Genomic DNA, 24,195 nt, shown 5'->3' with positions numbered 1-24,195 from the left:
GGCCTATAGATGGTTTCTTCGATGTAAACATCTGGCACAAAGTTAACTTCTGTTCTGTGTTTAGTTATCAGTCTGGTTAGTGGCTAGTAATTTAACTATTTAATTTAGATTCATATTTTATATGAATTGCATTAATTTAAAACTACTCAACAGTTTTTGATTCTTTGGGAGGTCTACTGAAAGTTTGGGCCACAAAGCCTTAACAGTCTTTACATTAATGTGCGTGTGCAAATATTTAATGATGTAAAAAATACCAGCGAGACAAAAATATGTAGTTTAATGTTTTACTTGGTAATACTGTATATTTATCCGTCAAGTGAACATCCACATGGGAATAACAGAAAGCATCAAACACATGCATAGTCTGGTTTTTCTACCACAACTCTCATGTGGTTCAGACACGAGCTCACATTCCTGTACTTTTCCGCAAATCATTAAAGAGAAAGACAAAAGACAAGTAAAAAATAACACCATGATCATATAAATCAAAGGTAATAATACATATAAAAAAAGTAGAAACATGGAAAAAAAATCATTTAACTTACGCCATTTAACATTTAATACAAAGCAGTTTACTGTAAGGAGTTAAAGCTCGGTGTGTATTAAACATTAACCTTGTAGATCAACGGTATAGAGCGTATTCGCAAGAGTTCAAGCTTGTTTATGGCGATGTTTCTGCATGAAGGAAAAAGTGATGATATTAAAAACAAATCTTAATTTAATTTACACTTAAGGTAAAAAGCTTCATACACTTATGCTGGAACACTGATAGCCAAAATATAAAGGCGTGAATTTAACAAGTACTCTAAATAATGCTCCCAAATGATGTTGACTTTATACAATGATTGTGATGCCTTTAAACTGTCCGAATTTCCAATCATGCCGTCTCTCTCTCCCTGACCACACTGGGCCACATGGTTCACCCTGTCAGCGCATAGCAACTAGTATTTTATTGCCACACCCCTCAGTCAATCACATGACTCTGCGACGGCCAATCAGGGGACAGCAGCACAATCCACCTCTGTTGTTTTCTCTCAAGCTGCCAATAAACTCCTGAATTTGTTGACATCACAGGAAGAAGGAACCCATGTCACCGTTTCCTCTTTCTGTGTGGAGAATCCGGGAAGGCTATAGGTCCGCATCTTTGCATGCAAATCCAATCGGCCTTGTTGCAAAACTAAGGGTCTTCCCGTTACCATGGCAACTAAACTCTCATGCACCTTTTTCGGCGCATAATCTAATGACACAGCAAAACAATACGCAAGGTAAAAGAGCTCACTGGGATCTTGGATAACGGTTGCAAAATAGGCATGAAGGCATTTAAAAGTCGCTATTGTGAAAGACAAGCAGAGTTACAAAAAGCAGAGACAGGCCTCCTGGTTTTGTCTTGTTCTTTTTTTTTTAAGAAAGTGCAACAAGTTCAACTCATTACCGGAGCAATGAATGCGTAAATCGAACAAATCAACTCATTGAATGTGTTTGTAAATAAAGATTTAGAAAAGCAAACAGACATACTTACAAAACAAGGGGATGCTTCAATCATAAATGCGCATAAAAATCCAAATACGGTGAGGAATTGATCGTATATAACTAAATTTATGAACACTAGAACTGTCGTCTGTATAGTATAGTAGAGTTTACATTGTAATTCCCTCATTTCTGTATATAAAAAGGATATGACGTGAAGCAGATACACACGGTAGGAATGTAAAGCATGATAAAAGTGAGCGTCAGCTTCATATACAACAGTTCAACATTCTGCAATTTGGTCAGCAGCACTATTTTGCTTCCCTCACAAATTCATGCGACATTGATTTTGGTCTTAAATTTGTGTTTTTCCAAATCCCCGCCGTCTGTTAAAAGTTCTTTCGTGGTCCCGGCACACCTTTGAACAATCTGGGAAGTCCTGCCTCACCATTTATCTGAGTGGACCAGTTGCCATGGAAATTACACTACCTTCAATAGTAATACTGTCACTGTCGCCCCCGCCCCGTGTGGGTTTGGAGCAAAATGCCAGAAATCGAGAGACGTTTAAAAACTGCAGTTTTGGAAAAATGATATGCTCTATTTGGCGAGAGAAATCTAAGCGCTGTTGGGGGCAGAAAGTGCTCGCATTAAAAGATTGTCCCTCACACAATGGGCTGTGTTTTCTGGGTGCCAGTTTACTCCAGTCCTGTCTCGTGTTGCGATATCTAATGAAGACGTTATACTAATCTAACCTTAACATTTCAATTTGGCAGAGTTTTGTCTTTATGTTGATATTAACTTACATCTATGATATTTGTAAGAGCCTCAGATCGAGCGACGTGGAGAGGGAGGAAGAGACAGATTAAGGATCCTCCACGTCCATGAACTCCTTCTTGGGGGGAGCGACTCCACGATACCAGGCGCAGGAGCCGTCCCCTCTTTTGATGCAGGCGTAGTGGTCAGACTGGCGTCCGTGAATGATCTTCTCCGTCACCCAATCCGTCCACAGACACTCCTCAGGGGCACTGATCTCGCACGGGAAGGTCGCACAGCGTGTGATCTGGGCAAAGCAAAAACAACAAGGGACAGTTCACCTAAAAAGGAAAATTCTTTCTTTATTTATTCACCCGGATGCCATTTTGAACCTGTATGACACGAAAGAAGATATTTTGAAGAACGTTGGCAACCGAACCACATGGACCATATGGACTTCAATTGTGTGGACAAAAGGCCACTTTTCATTTCTTAAAATATCTTCTTTTGATATTCAAAGTATTAACTCCATACATAAATACATGTCATCGATTTATTTAAGGAAATGTAAGTGGCCCGAAACTCAAATGTGAACTAAATTCATACACTACAGGGTTTTTTGGGACATGATAAACATTTTGCAATGTTACAGAGTTTTACAGATTTTTCACATATTTTTGAAATATGATAAAAACTACTTATTTTACAGTATATTTCTGGCGCCCCAGCTCCGGGACAGTTTCCTTTTTATTACTTGATTTTTTTTGTCTACTTTAAAAAAGACCACAAATGTACAAGAAAACAGTGGAAAAGTATCATTTTACAGAAGATTTTTAAGGTGTATGCATTAGCATATACCACTTATTTAAAGTATAATTTTACCTTTAATTTAACCTACTACTATTATCTTTCTTATTATTATCTTTAATGTAAGATGTTACCATCATTTAAGATGTGTTTTATGTTTTTTTAACAGTGTAAGGCATTTACTCCTTTGACATTAACGTCTTAAATAGTAAAACATACTGCATAATGTCTGTTTTCAGAGAAAGACAGACGTCTTTAACATCCTGTGCAACAGTAGTGGTTATTATGTGTCTCCAGATAAAATCACCTTGCAGTCACACCCCATCTGGTAGCGCTGACTAAGACTCTTTTTCTGGGTGGCACTCATGGACTCCCAGGGCATGATGAGATCACAGAGAGTCACGTGCATTTTGCCATTGTCGTCCGGCTTGCCTGAAACACAACGTGCAGACAAAATAATATGAACAGACTGCGAACATCTGATAGTCACGGCCGACAGACAATAACATGATAACATAAAGCTGCCACATTTACAGGCCTTGTTTTGTTTTGGAATAAAGTGCACCCTTGTGTATTATGACTGAATCAAGAGGTCTTTGGAAAGCCACTCAAACACTACCGGTAGCTGTCCCAGGATTTCACTGAATGGGCAGGGACACAACTACAATGACATAAACCATTTTGAGGTTGTTTTTTCGCCCAAAGCATGATTTTCCTGCTCTGGAACAGTGGGTTGTTTCTACCCCGTATGCGGATGGGAACGTGTGCCCTAAAATGGCCATCTCAGCAGTTATTCTGCACTCCAGGATTGAGCTCTCTCATTATTTTACCCCCTCCTCCTCTCAAACTTTGGCTTTTGAAGGCAATTGCTACCCTCCACAGACCTTTTGCCTTGTCAGCTCTGTAATTTGGGTTCTGCTGGAATGGTCGGAGATGGGGAAACCAGAAGATGTGTTCATCTTTTGACGTTCTTTAAAATTCTTCTTTTTTTTCCGTCAGAGTTGCCTGCTCAGCAAGTTCATTAAAAGAGCATATTCAGATACATTCATATACACAATACGTTGTATGTCACGGTTTGTAAACCTTTGTCTGTTCTAAAAGTGACTCAATTGGAAAACGAAGGTAGTAACCAATAGCGCAATATGGTTATTCTACCACAAAACAACACAAAAAACATATCGGCGTAGGGATTTTCTTTTTACCTGAGATGAGGTATTCCTTTTTGCCATTTGTTTCCAAATTTGTCACCCCGCAAACAGCAGATGAAGGTGCGGTCCATACCAAATCGATGTGGCGATCCGGGCCTTTGAACATCTAAGGGAATACACGGTCTCACATTCAGTGCTGTTTTTTATGTAGGTTAGATTTGACAGACGGCTGGGCAGGGAGAGGAAAAAGGCGCGTTTTACCTTGATCTGCTTAATCTCATATTGGAGCCGTTTGATAGGATTGCCATAAATGTCATTTCCGGAATCCACTTCTTTTTTTCCGACCACCTTGGCCCTGATCACTGCAGAAAAAGAGAGATTGATGACATGCTTATTTTCATAACCGTACTTCTGAAAAAAATTAACAAATGTCAATAGATTCTTTAGAATGCTTCTCCAAAGCATTTCACCATTTTTTAAAGCAACAAGTTATTGTCAAAGTAAAAGTTTGCAATTTTGTTTTAAACAACGATTACTTCAAATCAGTTATTACATTTATTTTTCAGTTTTATCGTGGTTTTATTAACACTTTGAAATAGATTTGATATGTTTTACTTTTGGTTTAAATTTAGAATTTTTTTTTTGCAATTTTGTTATGCGCTTTTGTCATTTTTCATTTATTCTTTATGCTTAATTCTTGTATTTTTATGTAACATATATTTCAGTTTTAGTTTTTTTTATAGTTTTACTGAAATAAAACTTATCTTAGTTCATTGCCAAGGCCACAATTCTATTTTTCATTCAGTTTAACAAGAACAGTACGTTCTCTAATATTAATTGTATATCACAATCTAAATAATACATACATATTTAAATAATATTCGGGATTATATTTAACTTGATAAGAAATGTTTTGTAGTTTGTTTATGTAAACTATAATAACCTGAATGAATGAAGTTCATCAATAGCTAAAAAACTAAATTTGGTGTCCAATAGCCAAGCGTAGCTTTCCTGTCGCAGAAATGGTTAGAGTATGACAATCGCGATGCCAAGGTTCTGCGTTTTGATCCCAGGGGAATGCACATACTAAGAAACAAATATATAGTATAATGTAAATCGCTTTGGATTAAAACGTCTGCCAAATGCATAAATGTAAATGTAAAAGCGACAGCTCAAAATAGCTTTTCTTCCTCACTGCTTTCCCAACATATCACTGCAATTTCATAAATATCTTATGCGATGGCAATTTTGTTTACATTTGTAAGATCTCTTTATTAGGTTTAGGGGACTTTATCCTCTAATAGTCTCGCTATTTTGCGTGATTCACTTTGTATAGTACACTTTGCACTGTTGCAATTCACACAAATTAGCCGCCTCACAAAACAGTTACAAATTCCCCGTGAGATCAAGCAGGTTTTTCCACCACTTCTCGTTTCAGTAAAACATATAAGCACAAATCTAACAAAGGGATTCTGTTGAGTCACAACGAAAACAGACGCATGACTCTCGTGTGGTGCTCACCTCTAATCCGAGGTCTTGTCTAAACAGCAGTGAGTGGTCTCTCTCGCAGAGAGTCACGGAGTCATGCCCCCAAACCCAAATCCCATTTCCTGCGGGCTGAGCGTTTGCAGCTGTACGCCTTTTCTTTAGCTTTCTTTGTCAGGTCAGCCAACGTGCGGTGCGGACGCAGGACAACCTACAGCTGACTCATTCAATCTCCAGCCTTTTACATACGCCCTTATTTTCCTTAATCGGTTTTTAATGAAAGCGCAAGACGGAAACATAACATGCAAGGTAATGGAATTGTTCACGCAAAAATGAACATTCTGTCATCGTTTGATCACCCTCAGGTCTTTCCAAACCAAAACGTTGATATTTTTCCGTGGATCATAGGAAGCAGTGTTAAGTATTGTTTGAAGTCATTCACTTATATTGTTGCCTTGGCTTAAGCTTGTGTCATCATAGATTGTCGTTATATATCAAGAGCCATTCTTCAGTGATATCCTTTGTGTTCCACGCAGACACAAAAGCATACGGTGTACAGTTTTGGAACAACATGTTCTGTCATTAATAAACGTATAAACTTTACTTTGAAGGGGACAAAAGAAGCATCCAAATGGATGCTGCGTTGAGGCTACCTCAACATAACCCTGAACTCCATCAGAAGAACCCTCTAACCCTTTACAAACAAAGACTGTGAGGACAGCTCTACACTCACAGGAGATCGAAGTCCTCTAATATAAATTGTATACCGCAATCTAATGGAGCATATTTTAAACAATGATTTCATGCATTACGGTGTTTGATAAGCCCCCCTAATGTGTATTATACAGATGTCCCACCCAGCAAATGTATTTAGACTTCAAAGATACTCCCTCTCCTCCTTTCTTCCATCTCACAGGTATGTCTAAAACAACTGTCCCTTGTTTTCGTCACTTTTGTAAGTCACGTTGGATAAAGTGCAAGCTAAACACATCATTTTAAATGGTAACGATATTGTTTAAAAGGAAGACAAATAGAATTTGGATAATTTTTGGTTGTCACACTTTATGGAACATGCTGTATGTCTAACGTAAATGAAAAACACATGTGTTGAACTAGTTAAACTAAAAGAAATGATAAAACTTGCTATGGGAACATTGTTCTAGCATCTTCTTAATCCAAGTAGGAATTCATCAATGGACTTCAAAATAAGTTACTTCAATATAATCTTCGCTGCAAAATAAAACATCATGTTATTGAATCTGTTGTTGTCTTGTCTACATTTCCCATGTAAACAAATTAGTAAGTGATTGCAGGCTAATGTTTCCCTCAGGGCTAAATGTGTCTGTGTAAACCAGCGGGTCTTCTTGTTGCTTGACACACTACTTACTAAGGTGTCCAAATATATACTGAAAATCTCTATTTGAACAATTTATTCACCCTAAAATAACCAGTCCATGTCCGCAGTGTACACAGCCATTAAGTGACCGAATGAGGACATGTTTCAATAGACTTTATTAGTATTGCCAGATTCTGAGGTGAGAACATAAAAGGGGAAGAGATATGGTGTTTTTGTCTTTGGAGAATTGCAAATAAACATTGCACAAAATGAACCCTTTCGCAACGTTCTAAACTGGAAATCAAAAGGAGGCCAATATTCCACTGATACTCCATATTCTACTGACGTATGATATTCTTTATTAATTCGATATTAATTGTTTTGTTATCGATTCTCTTAAGTTAAACGTTCATAGGCTTGTTTATTTTGCTGTACCTACTTTACGCAATTATTTGTTTATGATTTGCATTGTTTTCTATCACAATAGACCTGCAAACCATTTTAGATCATGATCCACCAGTTGTGAAGCCCTATATGAATACATGAACATGAAGGGATAGTTCACCCAAAATTTTAATTCCTTCATCATTTATTCACCCTTGTGTTTTTTTAAACCCGTTTGACCTTCTTTAATCTCCGTAACACAAAAGAAGATATTCAGAAAACCAATACCTGTGTTTCACAGAAGACAGAAAGTCATACAGATTTATAATGACATGAGGGTGAGTAAATGGTAAAGGGATTTTTCTTTTTGGGCGAACTATCCCTTTAAAACCATGCTGGGTGATGGAAACACGCTGTCTGAATGCCGTCTATCCCAGAAAAAACTAAAACAGCAATAAAGAAGCTGAAAAGATTTACAGTACGCGGTTCATCAAATGCAGATGTAAATGAATCAAGACAGCTTCTCAAGTAGGCCTTCATCAGTAGCAGCTGTCTTGTAAACCAAGACTTCAATTACATCTGCACAAGTTACATTCTACCAATGAGCTCTTTCTGCGTGAGTCAGAAAAGCATACATTCAAAAACTGACCTAAGGTCAGTTTAATGAGGTCCGAAGGATTAACATATTAGCTGTGCCACACCACCTCTTTTGTCCCACCCGTGTCCTTTCAAAAACAGACGCTCGATGTGCTTTGCCAGCTGTTTGGATCCGCTGTGTGTTTTGTTAGGACAGCTTGTTTCAATCGGGCTGCGCCGAGGAACATTTCTGCAAAACTACTTAGGCAAAGGCTGAAAGAGAGATACAAATGGAGCAGAATTTATGAGACAAACTGGATTTTACAAGTTGAATTAGACCTGCTGCTTAAATTCTCGGGGCTAATAATGGCTTCCTGTTTATCAACCGCTCGAATGTTTAAGGTCATGGGTTTGAATCCCAGCAAATGTATGGACTTATACAATGTACATCAAGAATGCACTGTAAGTGTTTTCAATAAAAGCGTCTGCCAGAGTCAAGTTAGAACCGAGACAGAAATGGTCAAATCTACGGTTGCAGTTTTTGAGGCACCAGTGGAAAATGTGATTTCAGGAATATAAGATGCAGGGACATAAAAGGAAAAAACACATATGCAGTCGCACAGTCATTCTACTACACCCATGGGTTCACTTTATGGGCTGAAAAAGGCACAAATATGAAGGGTTCATTTCTCATAAAGTTAACAATAGTCCCCCTCCCGATCCTGTCCGAGCTGTATGCTTTTCCGTGTATGTCAGGACTTCTTGTGTTTATCTGGATGACATGTTCTATAGGACATAGAGGCTGTGACAGCCCTGTACCAAAAGATACCGTCCTTAAACTAGGTCATCTGAACAGTTATGATACAAGCTGTTTTAGATCTTAAATTCCAGATGGCAAATGCTAGGATAAAAGCATACTGGTGAAATAATCAAGCCATTCTCCAAAGGATTCAGAGAACATCCCAGTGGCAACTGCCCGACTCTGCAGACGTCACTGTTGGGTTTGAGAACATTATGGGTCTCCAGTCTCTCCAGGACAGTTTATTTGATTTATCTCAGAATTTACGTATTTACTCTGAAATGGGTTACAAGGGTGGGCAGGTTTGGATAGGTATAGCCTTTAGTAGCCTTGATATTATATTTACACTTCATGGTTATCGTGGTCGAAGACTTCCTTTGAATGATATCATCACGGTATCTATTTCAATGTGTGTTTTTTAGATAAACAAATTATCCTTTCGATCAAATTTACTTTAAATATTTCTAAATTTTGGGCCAAAAACACACTTAAAACTAAAATGTAAGGATTAAAGAAAGTTTGTAACCATTGTGGCCTCTTAAGGCAAAGCTTCAAACGGGTGCCGAATAATTTACGGTATTATCTTATGTGTAGAATCGACCCAATATGGATAGTCATGGTTTTTTTATAGTATGATTACGGCCAAAACCAGGAGATTGTGGCACCCTTAACCTTTAGCTTGTCACAGCCTTGCACTCTGATTTGTCGTCTACTATTAAGATGCTATTTGTGTCTAAAGAGCATGTTGGTGGATCAAATGTATATGATATACCCATTAATGCAAGATTATCAGTGTTTTTGGTTAATTTTCCAATAACAGAAATATTGAGAAAAGAATAGCAAAATGTTCATGTGTACACTAGCGATCAATGTAATTTAAGTTATTGGACACAATTCCAATGTTGAGGAAAACAGTGCAAAATGATTATATTACATATTTAATGTATATTTAATGCCTCAATGAAAATCTTAAAACGTGTAAGAATGTTTGTATGGTATAGAAAACATACTCCCAAGGTAGAAAAACAAACTTGCATGCTAAATTGGTTACATTATAGTACAACTTCCTTAAAATACATGATTATGACACAGCATCAAATGGTTACTGATAGCTCAACAGTTCTTTAGCTTCATCTTTCCTCACTGACCCACATTCCCGTGGCCCGATAATCATGCATATCCCACAACGCCTGCTGCCTCCACGGATGACTTCCACTCTCTTATGTATATATGCACATATCATAATCACAAAGTCATAGTTTCCATGAAAACATGGCCACCACAAATATCCGCCACATCCTGAGTTTCCGTACGACTGCACAGCTTTTAGCAATCACGACTAACGCCGAGCCCGAGCAGACCACTGCAATGAAAGCCCCAAATCTCCTCCTCGACTCCCACCTCTGCAGACGCCGCTCAAAGGCCTTACTGAGACAGATGGCGACCAAAAAATAGTCCGTCTCATGGGTATCAAATGATTGCGATTTTATTTTAGGCATTACACCGGTCACGTGGCTGTTCTGAGTAGTTTGGAAGCAAATCTTTAAGTTTTCCTTAAAATATGGAACCACTTATTGCTCATATTGCTATTATGTCTTATATCTGTAATGGTGAATATAGTTAGATGATGTTATTCAATAAACTGAAAGAAAAAGACATACATAGAAAATTCTGTCATCATTTATTCACCCTCATGTCGTTCAAAACCATGTATGATTCTTTCTTCTGAACATAGATGAAGATATTTAAGAAAATGAAATAAAGTGATTTTATGTCAAGTGAATGGAGCGAGTGTTGTTTGGCTGACAACGTTCTTCACAATATCTTCTTTTGTGTTCTGTAGAAGTAAGAAGGTCATACAGGTTTTGAATGACATGAGGGTGAGTAAATGATGAAAGAATTTTTGGGAGAACTCGATCACTTTAACTATCCTATAATGATGCAAAGAGCCACAGAGAGAAAGCTGGATTTGTCTGCATCGTCATTATTACAAGTACAAGGAAACCTTTGCAAATTTTAAAGACTGAGGTTCACCCACATGAAAAAGGTCTGGCCCAAACAACTGCCCGCTGCCTCAGGCTTGGCTACATAAACCCGCAGAGAGGGCGCTGGTCTCGGTGAGGTTTGCTGACTACATCTTAACCCCATCTTCTGTCTTTATCAAAATACAAGCAGGGGAATTTTTCTCATTGGGTGTTTTTATCACAATGTCTATACTTCATGTTCTCTGCAATGAGCGCCCACACGCGGGGGAAGATTGTCGACATGTAGCTTGCGAAAGTCACACCCTCACGACAATCTGTCTGACGCAAACTGCGGCTCACAGTAGGCAATCCAGAATATGAGCAAACAACAGGAAATTAATGTGAAGGATGAAAAACACGCATTTCGCAGGGTGATTGCAGCAAGCGTGTCGTGCTAGTTTTTTTGAAAGTTGTTTACATAAATACGTGTTTCCAAATAACAATCAGTTTTGATAACTTTATCTTTGGTCTTAATGGCTGGTTGGGTCTTAGATTGCTGCTTCTCCATCTTTCCAGATTAGATGATGAGATGAGATATGATGTTTTATTAACAAAGTTCGGGAGGAACCCAAGCATATAAATCAGCCCGATGTTCCATCAGCAGCAATCACCTATCAGCCGAGCACGCAATCTCTACTTAACTATCTAGGCTGGTTCACCATCAGCAATCACCGTATCTACCCTATCAGCTCCAGCAAGCTCTATCATAAATTGACAAACAATCTTACCTGTTGCATCTTGCCAGATAAGCATCCCTCCTCCACCCCAGCTCCTCTCATTTTCTCTAAGTCCCGCAGGACCCTCGGGGGGGGTGTGTGGTCTGGACTCGAGCCGGTTCCGAGCCCGGAGCACTTGCTCTGAGCAGGGTTCGGATAGATCCGGCGAGCTCGGAGCCCACTCCCTGTACAACACGCCAAATATGCATAACCTGCATTCCCATGCTTTACCATCTATCCCAACAAGGAGCTGTTTATCGGTTAAATTTGTGCTGCGTAACTTATTTGTTTGTTTGGGACATCAAAGAAGAAATGCTCTGGTCGAACACAAGATACGTCTAACTAACCTGTTCTATTGGAACACATCATTGAATCTGGTCACACAACATTTATACGAAATCAACAAATACAGCCTCGCTTACTAAAAACTGGGTGGTCGAACTATTTGTACCAGATAGCTTACGGATACAGTAAAGCTCATCAGTAATGCTAGACATGCCACGTTGATGTTTGTGTCCGTACATCATTGTTCCCTTGTTACTCTGCATGAATGACCACCGTTGTCGTTGTGCGTCCAAATACCACATTCGAAATTCCCTGCTTCCACAACACGCCGGTTGTTGGTACGCTCCGACTTCACAAAGGCCTACCTGTGCTCGTATGAGAAATGTTTGCACAGAGAGGAATTTGGCATCCTACATTGGTAATTCCTCCTTTTTAACCAATTTATAACTTCCCTGAACCTTCCCAAAAGGAATTTACCACTGTTTTATTCAGGAATGTTTAGCACCACACCCTGGTCTTCTTTCTGATCCGTGTTGCCTAGAGTATACGGCATACTGTAGAAATGAAATCACGCTGGTCCGCACGGTTTGCCAAAAAGAGATCAGGCATGGCTACAGCTCGAGCCCGAAAACATTTGAACTGAGAAACATCTTGAGAAGATGATCGCCATTATTATTGTTAAGCATTCAGTTGGGTAGCTTACTTTTTATTTATACAGAATAAAAAAAAAAATGTAACATCTCACAAGTTCCACTGAAGAAAAAAAGAGACTGCACTTATTGATATAGAGGTGTTGTCTTCTATTTTTTCTAGTAAGCTATTTTTTATCACCTTTTCCCCTTTATATAAAGATGTATAGTGGAAAAAGCTAACAGGAAGTGATGGAAAAGTGGACAGGATCAAAAAAAGGCTGTTAAACCTGGCACTTGAAATTGGGTCACCCAAGGCCAAGCAGCGTGAAGCCATAGCTACATTCTTGGGCACCCCTGCACTAGGAGAAATTACAATGGTAGTCAAATGTGCCCCAGAACTGCTTGCTTTACATTCTCCAAAATATCCCTGTGTAAGACAGCGTATGCTGGTTATATCGGTTTTGAAACATGGTAGCTTTGTGGTTTGTGCTGGTTTTAGCTGGTCTTTTGCTGGTCCTAAACCAGCTCAGGACCAGTTTAGGACCAGCTTAAACCAGCTCATGACCAGTTTAGGACCAGCTTAAACCAGCAAATGACCAGATAAAATCAACACATACCAGCTACCATGCTTCAAAACCTACCTAACCAGCAAATGGTGTTTTCAAAAGGGATCTTCTTATGTTTTCAACAGAACAAAGAAATGTATAAAGCAATTTTCCTACTATGGTAGTCATTTGTGACCAAGAACTGTTTGGTTACAATCGTTCTTCCAAATATCTTACTCCGTGTTCATCAGAACGTTTTATACAGATTGAGGGTGAGTCAATGAGGCAAGAATCTTCATTTTTGTGTGAACTGTCCTTTAAATATATGTCTGAATCAATAGGTTTGTGACTATACGTTGCCATATACCGCAGCAGTGTATTGGGTGACACGAGTTCATGAGTTTTATTTCTTGAATTCTCTGATTGTCATCCACTCCACTGTCTTGACAAAAATAAATGGCTTTGTCAGTGTTGTTTTAGACAGTATGAGCTTAGAAATGCATTTTTGACCGACTTTAAAAGGACATGTAAAAGGCCACAGCTCACTGTGGAGCTGTCAATCATGAAACAAACCCTGAACAAGTCACTGATCAGACATTCATGTTGTTGTGACTCAACAGTTAATGTCAAGGAAAATACTCAATGTTATGAGGTTAGTAGTCAGACGACACACCCATTTTTTCATATCCTGATCTATTATTGTAATACAGTCTAGGTATCAAGTAAAAACTAAATGTGTGATTGGCTGCATTTCATGTCAATCAGACATTTGTTTCCTCTCTGAATGGGCGTTTCTTGGGAAGAATAAACGTTAAAAAGGTTCCAGACTTGATATTATCAGTCAGAAGTCTGGCTTCTGTACGTGCATCTGTACTATATGTGTGCCAACGCTGGGCACATATAAACCTTATTAATGCCAACCACAGATTCAAAGAAACACTGGCAAAAACACGGACAGACCGCGAAGGAAAATGACAGCATTTGCTTCTTTTATTAATATGACAAGTACCAGGTTTTGTCATGAAATACAAGGTCTGAATTCATTTCCAGCCAGTTCATACTGCATCAAGGATCAGCAACTAAGGTCAACTTTTTACAAATCAATGGAAAAAACCCTTCTCCGCCGATCCAAGAAGAACTGGTTCAAAGCCAGTGAGCTGAGGCAAGGGTGGGTTGTACAGCCAAAGACTGCGCTTTTCTCACCGTTTCAAGAATGCCATGCATATTTCTAAGAGACTTTCATAGCTTTTTCCTCTCTGGCACATCCAGAGCTGTAGGCCAGATGTCAGATCAGATGCTTTCTGCAGGAGATGCGTGGTTCTAATCAAACCACACTGCATAACACCCTGGAAAACACTTTAAGAGGGAGCAGGCCTCTGCGCATTTGTTTTAAATTCTATTACCAGCGTGAGACAGGACTTTGGTTCTGTTCCAGCAGCTGCGTACCAAGCAAACCATCTCTGGACAGGGCTTGACTTAAAGTGATAGTTCACCCAAAAATGCAAATTCTGTCATCATTCGCTCAGCCTGATGTCATTTCATACCTGTATAAATTACTTTGAACACAGAGAAGAGATATTTGGAAGAATGTCCATTTTCAATTCTGTGACATCGTTGACTGCCATAGTAGGTAAAATGTAATGGTAGTCAAAGGTTTTTCCCAAATCCTTCAAAATATCTCACTTTGTGTTCAACAGAACAAAAAAGATACAATATTTTTTTTCATACAATGGTAGTGGATCATGTCACAGAACTAAACATTCTTACAAATATCTTTCTTTGTGTTTAACGGAACAAAGAAATGTATAAAGGTTTGAAACGACCTGAGAGTGAGTAAATTATGACCGAATTTTCATTTTTGAGTGAACTAGCCCTTTAAGCATGAACTGGGTGGGAAAGCCCCTGTGGGACGTGAAACATTCTTGTCATTTTTTTATCCCTCGGTTTTCTCCATCTCCGACAAATATGAAATAGAGACCAGTTGAGCTGGAAGTCAAGACCTTACTTGTTCTCTCTTTACCACTTGAAACAGTACTTCTCTTTTCTCTCTCTCTCTCTCTCTCTCTCTCTCTCTCACTTCATAACATCTCATTCGTTGCCAAATTGATCGTGTTATAAAATAAATGCTTGTAATACATAAAAAAAGCTTGTGTTTGAGTATTCCTTGCAATGCAAAAGTTTCTTCCTCAACATTCTTTTTCTTTAATAGAAAAATATCTAAACATCCTTTTATGTGTGTATTCCCCGTTGTGATTTTTCTTGTTTGAGGCAAAAAACCTCACTAAAGATTGATGCTGATAGAATAATAACACAACTGTTCTCACATGAAAACACAATGCTGACTTGCAGTACGGTTATTAGGTCCATAACCTTTCTCTTATCAGTGCAGTGTTATTAACCACGGAAAGCAATACGATAACAGCAATCTTTTGCCTCTAACTAAGATCTGCTATAAATCCTCCATATCTGATCACCGACAGTAGAAACTAGACCGCAGAGATTTTGGTATCCTGGACTATACAGTGAATCGGTGTGAATCAAGCCACCAGAATGGCGTGAATGTCTCATGCTGTAACCCCAACATATATTCTGTGCCACATCCACATGTGTCATTCAACAAAACAACTAGTCTCAGGTCGAGCCATCTTGATCAGTGGTTTAATAATCGTTCATCATAAAAGTCTAGCAATAAAGTTTTGTTTATAAACACGATATAAAATGCACGTAAACAGAGAAAAAAACAGCACAGCGACGAGTTTCAAATATTCAAGCTGGACTCGAAAACAAGATCAGGATGCCAATGGATGCGCATACGCGCACGAGCTCATTGCACGTATTGACGTGAACTGTTTTGATCCATTCAGAACGAACTCGTCACGCGTCGCGGTAAAGATTTCGCATTGTGACGTGTGAGCGTTTAAAGAACGTTGGAACGCACTTACCGACATCCGTATTGCAGAACGCCTGTTGAGGATGAACGGGAGAACAACTGCACGCTTCTGCGATTTCTCCCACCCGACACAATATCAGCACCACAAGTGTGCCGACACAGCTCCTGACGCTTTTCATTTTACCCTCACTTGACTGCAAATTGAAAGGCAAATAGGCACAAGATCTTCTGCGATGTCAAACCAGATCCGTTCCCTTCACACAAGCGAAAAGTACAACGTCCGCCGCCGTCTGAGATGCCCACGCGTTGAGTATTACTATTCCACGGAAACGAACGGGTTTGTCGGTAATAAAGAAAGTGCCCCGCTGCTCTTTAATGGTCTTTCCAGCTCCTTCTCTTTCCACAGCCTTCTATGGGTGTGTTTGCACACAGACCAGGTTTATGCCTTAATACTGTGACTGGACTCCTCCCTTCAAACCAGATTCAGCCAGAGGTGGGCGCTTCCGTAAAGCTCTTCAAAAGATTTATTTCACTCTTTCCGTCAACATTGAGTTTGACAAAAATGTCAACTTTAACCTTGAATAATAATATTCTTCTGTGTTAAAAGAAAAAAAGCTCAATCGTGACGTTTTTATTAGGCTATTTTGTTTGAAGAGTTTGAGTCCAAAATGAAATTGAGATTTTTTTATTGTGCATTCCAATCAAACTCCAGTTGGTTTGTTTTGATTTATGATAACTGAACAAAATACAGCTAATTAACACAATGAAACGGGATTACATAATGAAAACATGATTTTTGAAAGTTATCTAATTTTGGAACCAAACTCTTCATATATTATTTTTTAAACAGATGTTTTTCCGATAGGTCAGGAAAACTATCAAAGTGTCTTGATTTGTTATTGTTTTTATTTGTTATTTACTTAATTGCTGATGTTTGTGTCGTGGACCATGATTTTTGAAGGCACATTAATTCGTATAAATATCAAAAATAATTGTGGCAATGTTGTATAAAACAGAATAAAAGAATTCTCTCTTTCTTGTCATTTTAAAGCCCTTTTCCTTTGTGTAACTTTCTTTTACTATAAACCGCAATCTCACAATGAAACCCTTCAAACCCATTTCCTACTTAGAACAGTATTTTGACCCCAAAGCACACACTTTAGAAGGGTCATTTATGTAAACGGGTCACCAAAACTAAGCAGGTATCCAAGTGTTTATTTGGAATTGAATTTGTTTGCATATTTTTACTAAATTGCGAATCTTTTTGTTTTACGTGGACCACTTATACATTTCAAACCCTATTTCCTACCTATATCAATATACAAAAGCACAGCAGGGATGCTGAATGTGTAACTTCAGCTGCTATCTGAGGAATTTGCTCTTGTAGGCTTATACCAAAGTCGCTTTATTGTTTCTCTTGCCACTCAGAAGAGCAGTAAAAGTCTCTCGCCGATGCTGCGTCTGCTATGGGGCTGCGTCTGCATCTGGCACACGCTCACTGTTTCCACTCTGACTAGAGGGAAAAGAAAAAATCCACAATGTGCTGCTATGAGAGAATGAAGTTAAATAAATATATTAATGCAAGGGTTGGAAAATCTCATGCAAGTTGGTTGGCAATGATTCTGTCATTGTGATGACATCACCTCTCTGTGGCTGCACAGACCCTGCAGACTCAGATTAAAATGTTACAGTAGCTTGTTCTTATTTCTTTGATTTATAATCTATATTTCCATATGTGGTAGATAGGGAGCAGTGCAAGTTTCAGACATGAACTGTCTTTCAGTGTATAAGATAGACCAACCAACGCCACATAAATGATAGTTCATTTCCGTGAAAGAGAACGTATAAGTAAATTAATGTAATGAATAAAATAATTCTGTCTTTATATCTGATTGAAAAATGGTTTCATCAGCAAGTTTCTTTAGAGAATGAATGCATCCTTGAATTTAGGTGGACAACAAGATAAGAAAAACAATCCTTCATTCCACAGACATCACACTCTTCAGCGGTCTGAAAGCATTTAGCTAAAAGCTTGCTACTGGTGGTGTGACTTTTCTAAAGGAGAAAAAACGTTGTGACTCGGTCTGCTTTTGTGCATGATGGCGTGTGCGGCACAGACAAAAGCAATTTAGTGTCTGTGGTAATACTCAACAGGGAAACTATGTGAAAAATGTGTATGTGGTGCTCAGGAGGAGTGTTTTTGCCATTTCTGCATCCTTTGGAAATTCTCTGAATGACCCAAACAGAACAATACGATGCACCAAACTTCCTTGTAGTTACCAATTTGTGGCCACAGTGATATCTTTAAATCATGTGCAGAATAGTTACTGTTACAGTTCACATCTTTTCCAACAACAGAGGACTGGATTTTTCAAACATAGATTTTCCTGTAGGGAAAAACATTGAATATTTTTCAATGTGTGTTTGCAGAGATCGGAATAACCATCAGATGAACCATGACTTGTGACTGGCATTGTTTAAATGAGTAGATGTGAGGGTGCAGGCCGTCGAGAATATATTTATAGTCACTGATAAATCTTGTTTCTATAAATCCTATATTTAGATTCAACATCACCACTACTGCAACTAAGAACAGTGTGACAGTAAGAACAGCTAATTTAGGTTCTAACCAATTCATGTGAAACCACCCCAACAAACAGCAATTTTACATTTACGGTCAAGGATAACAATAAAACAAAACATGTAGGAGGGTAACAGGCTAGAATTCTTGTATTTCTGGTTTCTGGTGGGTAAATACAACACAAATATAGCATCGAGTCCAAATACACGCGTGGTTATCTTTGCAGGGATAAGAGGCCAAAATGACACATTGTATCATTTTACTCGTTTGAACTCCTAATTTGCTGCGAGTTTCTCTAAGAAGATGTTTTGGGGACTCCTGCTGGACAGGATTAATAATTGCAGATCAATTTAAAGTTAAGAATATTTAAAACATTTTGAACCTTTTCGTGGGTTAAACAACGTGTTTTTAGTGTTAGTTTACACAAAGTACAAATCTAGTTAGTTCCTGTGTAGTGTGCGATTATAAAGATGAGACCGGTTGGAGTGCGCGTGCAGAGTTCAACGCCGGAAAGTAACGCAACAAAGTAACCCGGAGATTAAAAAAATAGTGCAGCGGGCAAGTGATGTTGAGCGGTGGAGGAACACTATAGAGAAACAACTGCAGGATGGAGGCGGACGATTATGGTAAGTTTGCATTCCTTTAGGAACATATTTACATCTTTAGGAGATCATACGACTGAAAAAAGTGTAAGGTTTTGTGAAGGCTGTCACGGAATGGAGAACGTGTGCATAACGGTAAAAAAAAAAAAGGTACAGATGCGTCTTTTGCTTGAGCTTAAATGCAACAATGAAACAATTGAATGGTGAAGCAAAACGTGATTTCATAACAGTGACGTGCATGATGTCTTTTGATCGGAACTTGGTATATACATATATGTGACATACACATGGTAACATGTTTGTTTGTTTGTGTGTTTGTTTATAGTTGTATGTGCTTTTGTTCTCGCGAGGTACAAAAAATGAGAAGTTGTTTTAGATTTCTTTCCAAAAGATTTCACTGAAGTCTAAATGTTTACAAATCAGATCTCATCCACTTCACACAAGACTACTGTCATGTTGAGGTGTTTCATATATTTAGGATCTTTTTAAACCCAAAGTGCTTTTGGATGTTTTGCAGTTTTGGTATTTGGTATATATTTGCTTTTTTTTGTAGAAAGTCAGTGTAGCTGAAACGACGTTACAGGATATCCTGTGTAAAAACAACAGACACACCACAAATAGAGCATGTGGGCGCCTGTTTTATGTACATGGGTGAAAATGTAACGTCAACTTCTGTAGGTAAAGTGGCATTTGCTTAAGAGCAGTGAAAAGACTACTTATTCCAAACTGTTGTTCCCAAACTTTATTCCCAAAGGTTGGGAACGGATAGCTGACCGGACAATGAATGGAACTCATGAACAGCAGGAACTTAAAGGGATAGTTCACCCGAAAATGAAAATTCTGTCATCAACTACTTCCAAACCTTGAAGAATGGTATTTGGAAGAATGTTAGCAATTTTCAGTTCTGGGACATCATCCACGACCATAGTAGGAATAATATATTGTACTAAATGAGATATTATGAAGAATTTAGGAAAACAAACTTTGGGCACATTTGACTACCATTAAATTAAAAGAATGTCCTCCTATGGTAGTCAATGATGTCCAGGAACTGAAAATGACTAACATTCTTCCAAATATGTTTCTCTGTGTTCATCAGAACAAAGTAATTTATACAGGTATGAAATAACACGAGTATGAGTATATGATGACATGAGTGAGTGAACTATCCCTTTAAAGGCACCCCACCCTTTCTATAAAGATGCATACTTAAAATGAAAATTCTGTCATGAATTATGGAAATATATTAGATTTTAAGCAACTGACATTTTTGGGGCACCATTGACTACCATAGGAGGAAACATTTAATGTAAGTTAAAGGTGGCCCAGAACTTGCTTTTCTACATTCTTCAAAATATCTTACTTTGGGTTGAAAAAAAACATCATTTTTCTTCTACTCTGGTAGTCAGTGATGTCCCAGAAATGTCAGTTACTAACATTCTTCCAAATATCTTTTTAACAAATACATCTATACAGGTTTGGGACAACTTGAGGGTGAGTAAATGATGACAGAATTTTCGTTTTTGGGTGAACTATCCCTTATGTGGGACTGGGATATGTCTCTCAATACCACAGTTACAGCTGCAGACGTGGCATAGTGTCACATCCAGGAAAGAGCAAAGCTGCACAGGAAACCTTTGAGTCTGTCCTCACTTTACCTCTTTCAGCTGTCACTCAATGAAGTTAACTCCTCCCACTCAATCCGTTCTTCCAGTAAGTGATAGTGAGAGGCTGAATGGAGGGTTTGTTTTGAATCCATTTCTCACTGTCAAAACTTGCTGTCGGTGCATTTTTGGGTTTGTATGTGAGCTGCTGATGAAAAGGCTGTTTACACTGACATCAAGACAAATTAATAATATTCCATACCAAGTCTAGTCAGTCATACAGTGTTAGTGATGAATGCTACTTTTATATACTTTTTGTCCATCACTAGAGCAAACTTACATTATCAAAAAATGTCTATAAATTAGTTATTCACTATAAGGCCAGCATAACGGCATGTTGAATCATTTATAAAACAAGATGAAAAGAACACCTGCAGTGCAAATATTTACTAGATTTACTTATGATGTATGTCCAGTTTGGTATTTTTGTCATCAAAACATTTTGTGCAGTAACATAAGATGTCAACTAGATGGCATCTGCTTCCACAAAATAGAGCTTGCAGAAATAATCACAAATCTTGTCCTGAGGTTCATATAAAGCGGTGTACAAAACAACATAAAGCATGTTAGAAAAGAAAGTCCATAAGACACGAAAGCGTGATGTTGTAGTTTAAATATTGGTGCGAAACTTTCAGAATTCGTTTTTTAAATAAAAGATAGTTTGCATTGCAACTGTGATGTAAAATCACTATCAATCGAAAGCCCAGCATCCTGTAAATGATATCAGTATAAGTCCGTCACGATGACAGAAACAGTTTCCTAAGAAAGTCCCAAAATGAATACATGACATGAATGGGTGAACTAGTGGATAGACTGAGAAGAATTGTTAAGACAGAAAGGTATTGTTACGCCCCTGTCCGATGTATTTGTTCCCTGTTGGCATAGTGACCACTCTCATGTCATGATGTTCTGGGTTTGTAGGTCACACAGTGTGCTTTTAAGTCCTAAGGACCTCTCATGTTCAAGAGGAGATCGTCACAGCATCGTGAGCGTACAGCTCTCAAACCGAGAGCCAGTTTAAGAGAGAAAGGCTTGCTTGGGCTTATGATTCGTAGGCTGTGCATCTGGGATTCAAGCCATTGAACCAAAGGCCTTGCTGGTGTTTGCCTGCCCACCTTATAGTTTGTGGGTTTGAGATTCAGTCTCTCGAGGCATTTCAAAAACAAGATCCTTTGTGCATAACAGATGTTTATGCATCCGGACAGTTTGACAGTGTGGATTTAAGAATGCCATTGCATTGAATCATTTATGTGTCTAAGATAAAGTTGTTTTTTTACCGAGAAAATAAAACGTAACCAAACTAAATCTCCAAACTAAACGTATTCATTAACTTTGACACTCTCAGAATCCTTTACACACAACATCATTGCAAACGGACTGGAGCATAATGTGCTATTTTAGGAAAGAAAACAATGGAAAATGGACCACCCTTGTTACATTGGCATGACATAGGGGCATGTTGTCACAAAAGGTTGATGTGCGTGTGATGATGAACTGCTTTCCCCTGAGCAATGGTGGAAATGTTTCATAGATATTTGTAGCCAACACCTGTACGGATATGTAGTTTAAAATGAAAAGGGGATGTTCAGTGGAATTACAAAGAATGTCAACTAGCCCCGGTTTTCTCTTTCATAAACATTTCTGCATTGTGTGTGAGCTTATATTTATGTCCTTGTCATTCAGCACCCCCTATCCCATGCATTCTTTGATTTTTGATATAATTTTGTTAACTTTACCCATCACTTTCTCATTATTCTTACACCATAAAATGCTGGGTTATTTTCAGAATGGATCATGGGGGTCAAAAAAGGAAAACCAGAGCTGTGGTTAAATGGTTTATATTTGAACAATGAGTTAAAATAACCCAACAGACGTTTTGTTTTTTCTAAGGTGTTTTATTTCTATGTTGGGTCCGTCCGTTTTGGACACAACACTATTGCTGGGTTGAAAATGACCCAGCATTTTGATATTAAAGTACTGTATTTTCATTATTTCGTAACTAATAATTTTGATTACTGTAACATATACCCAATAGGAACTGATCAATTATCTTATGCAAAGTGACTAAATATTGCTTGTGTGCAAAAGTGTCAATTGTCTTCTAGATTGTTACAAACAGCTCAAATTGTACCTTTTGGTTGGCACTATACTGTATTTGTATAAGTGCCCATATCATGTTTTATCCTTTAATGGAATTCTGTATTTATTATGAAAACACCATCTGTAGTCTCTCGAAACAAGTACACTCATCTTGAGAATGTTTTATGGCAGCATGTGGTCAGAAATTAGGGGTTTGCTGCAGAATTATAAAGAAGTGTAATTGGAATTGAGGGGAAACCCAAACATCTGACATTATAGTTTTTCAACAGAATTCAGCCTTTCAGTTTCACAGTTTCATCTGTCTTTCAAAACAAAAGGCCAAATGAAGTCTGCTGCTCTGGACAAAATCGATCTGTATCTCAACTCAAGAGTCCCGACTCTGCATGACCTCCTACTGTTCCTCTGACGTCCATGCATTTTTTTAAACCTACAAATGGAAAAATCATATTTTTTTACATTTTTTTTTTAAGCATTTGGCAGATGCTTTTATCCAAAGTGACTTGCATTGCACGTATCAGATTATGTTTAATCCCTGGGATTGAACCCATGACCTTGGCTTTGCTAGCGCCTTTCTCTAACCAGTGAGCTACAGTAAAGCTTTTGAAAGTTGAAATGTGAATCGTGACTGTTTCCCTGTTTATTTAATCGCAGGGTTTAATATTTATGCTGGTATTGTCTATAGCTGCCTTGGGTTTTCTCCAGGTCAGTTTTGAGGTTTTGAGATAAATCAGGTAGCGCTTGTTATTTGGTTTTGACATGTCTGCAGACTTCCACACTGTCGTTTCTTGTTAGAAAAGCTCGGCACGGAAATGTAGTCATGTGTCACTAGGTTTTTTCCGTGTGCCTTAAACACTAATTTAGATGGGTTCACAATGCACCAAATTTAAATAGATGAATATTTGAATTTGAGTATTTGCATAATATTCATAATTGCATAAGGAGTCCTTGTCCCTGCAATAAGGGTATTGTAAATTGCTTTGAATAACAGCTACTGCAAAATGCCAAATAAATCATGTAAATTTCATTGTTACATTTATTCTGACCAGGTGATGAAATGTTGGGTTTAAATGTTACTTAAAGGGACAGTACACCCAAAAGTATAAATGTACTCATATCATTTCAAACATGTATGATTATATTCTACTGGACAACAGAAAAAATATTTTGAAGAATATTGGTACCCATTGCCTTCCGTTGTCTAGAGACAAAACCACAGAGACATTACTCAAAATATCTTCTTTTGGGTTTCAAAAGGAACTTTCTTGTTAAATCCTGAGCAGGGTGAAAAACAGTCAAAGAGCAAAAGTGATAAATGGATGGGTGTATTGGAAGTTGGGAAGGGTGTGCTCCAGCTCAGAAGATAAAATGAGGAACCTTTGAAACTGATCTGGAAAGTGCTGG

At 38.2% G+C, this 24,195-nt stretch overlaps 2 protein-coding genes across 3 annotated transcripts in view; one reads left to right on the top strand and one right to left on the bottom strand.

Moving 5' to 3' along the window:
* Positions 1–271: 271 nt before the first annotated feature.
* Positions 272–16,346, bottom strand: timp2a (TIMP metallopeptidase inhibitor 2a). Of its 2 annotated transcripts, XR_013787754.1 has the most exons (6): positions 15,900–16,346; positions 4,437–4,537; positions 4,230–4,341; positions 3,335–3,459; positions 2,271–2,527; positions 272–675 (listed from the first exon to the last, which is right to left on the bottom strand). XR_013787754.1 is itself a non-coding variant. In XM_079476293.1 (5 exons), exons 1-5 carry the CDS (start codon positions 16,024–16,026, stop codon positions 2,330–2,332), a joined length of 663 nt encoding a protein of 220 aa, XP_079332419.1. In that variant the 5' UTR covers positions 16,027–16,346; the 3' UTR covers positions 1,312–2,329. The 2 variants fall into 2 exon arrangements, 1 of the variants encoding a protein (XP_079332419.1); XM_079476293.1 differs by lacking the exon at positions 272–675 and having other exon boundaries at positions 1,312–2,527.
* Positions 16,347–18,879: 2,533 nt separating this feature from the next.
* cyth1b (cytohesin 1b) overlaps positions 18,880–24,195 on the top strand; it is a 42,443-nt gene continuing 37,127 nt past the window's right edge. Inside the window, exon 1 of the mRNA XM_079476027.1 lies at positions 18,880–19,054. Coding sequence (XP_079332153.1) covers positions 19,036–19,054 — 19 coding nt within the window. The 5' untranslated portion in view covers positions 18,880–19,035. The remainder of the gene's footprint in view (positions 19,055–24,195) is intronic.

Source organism: Barbatula barbatula (genome assembly GCF_947034865.1).
Source record: "Barbatula barbatula genome assembly, chromosome: 16".
Taxonomy (NCBI): Eukaryota; Metazoa; Chordata; class Actinopteri; order Cypriniformes; family Nemacheilidae; genus Barbatula; species Barbatula barbatula.
The sequence above is the reverse complement of the archived record's forward strand: the minus strand, read 5'-3'. Positions and strand labels throughout refer to the sequence as shown.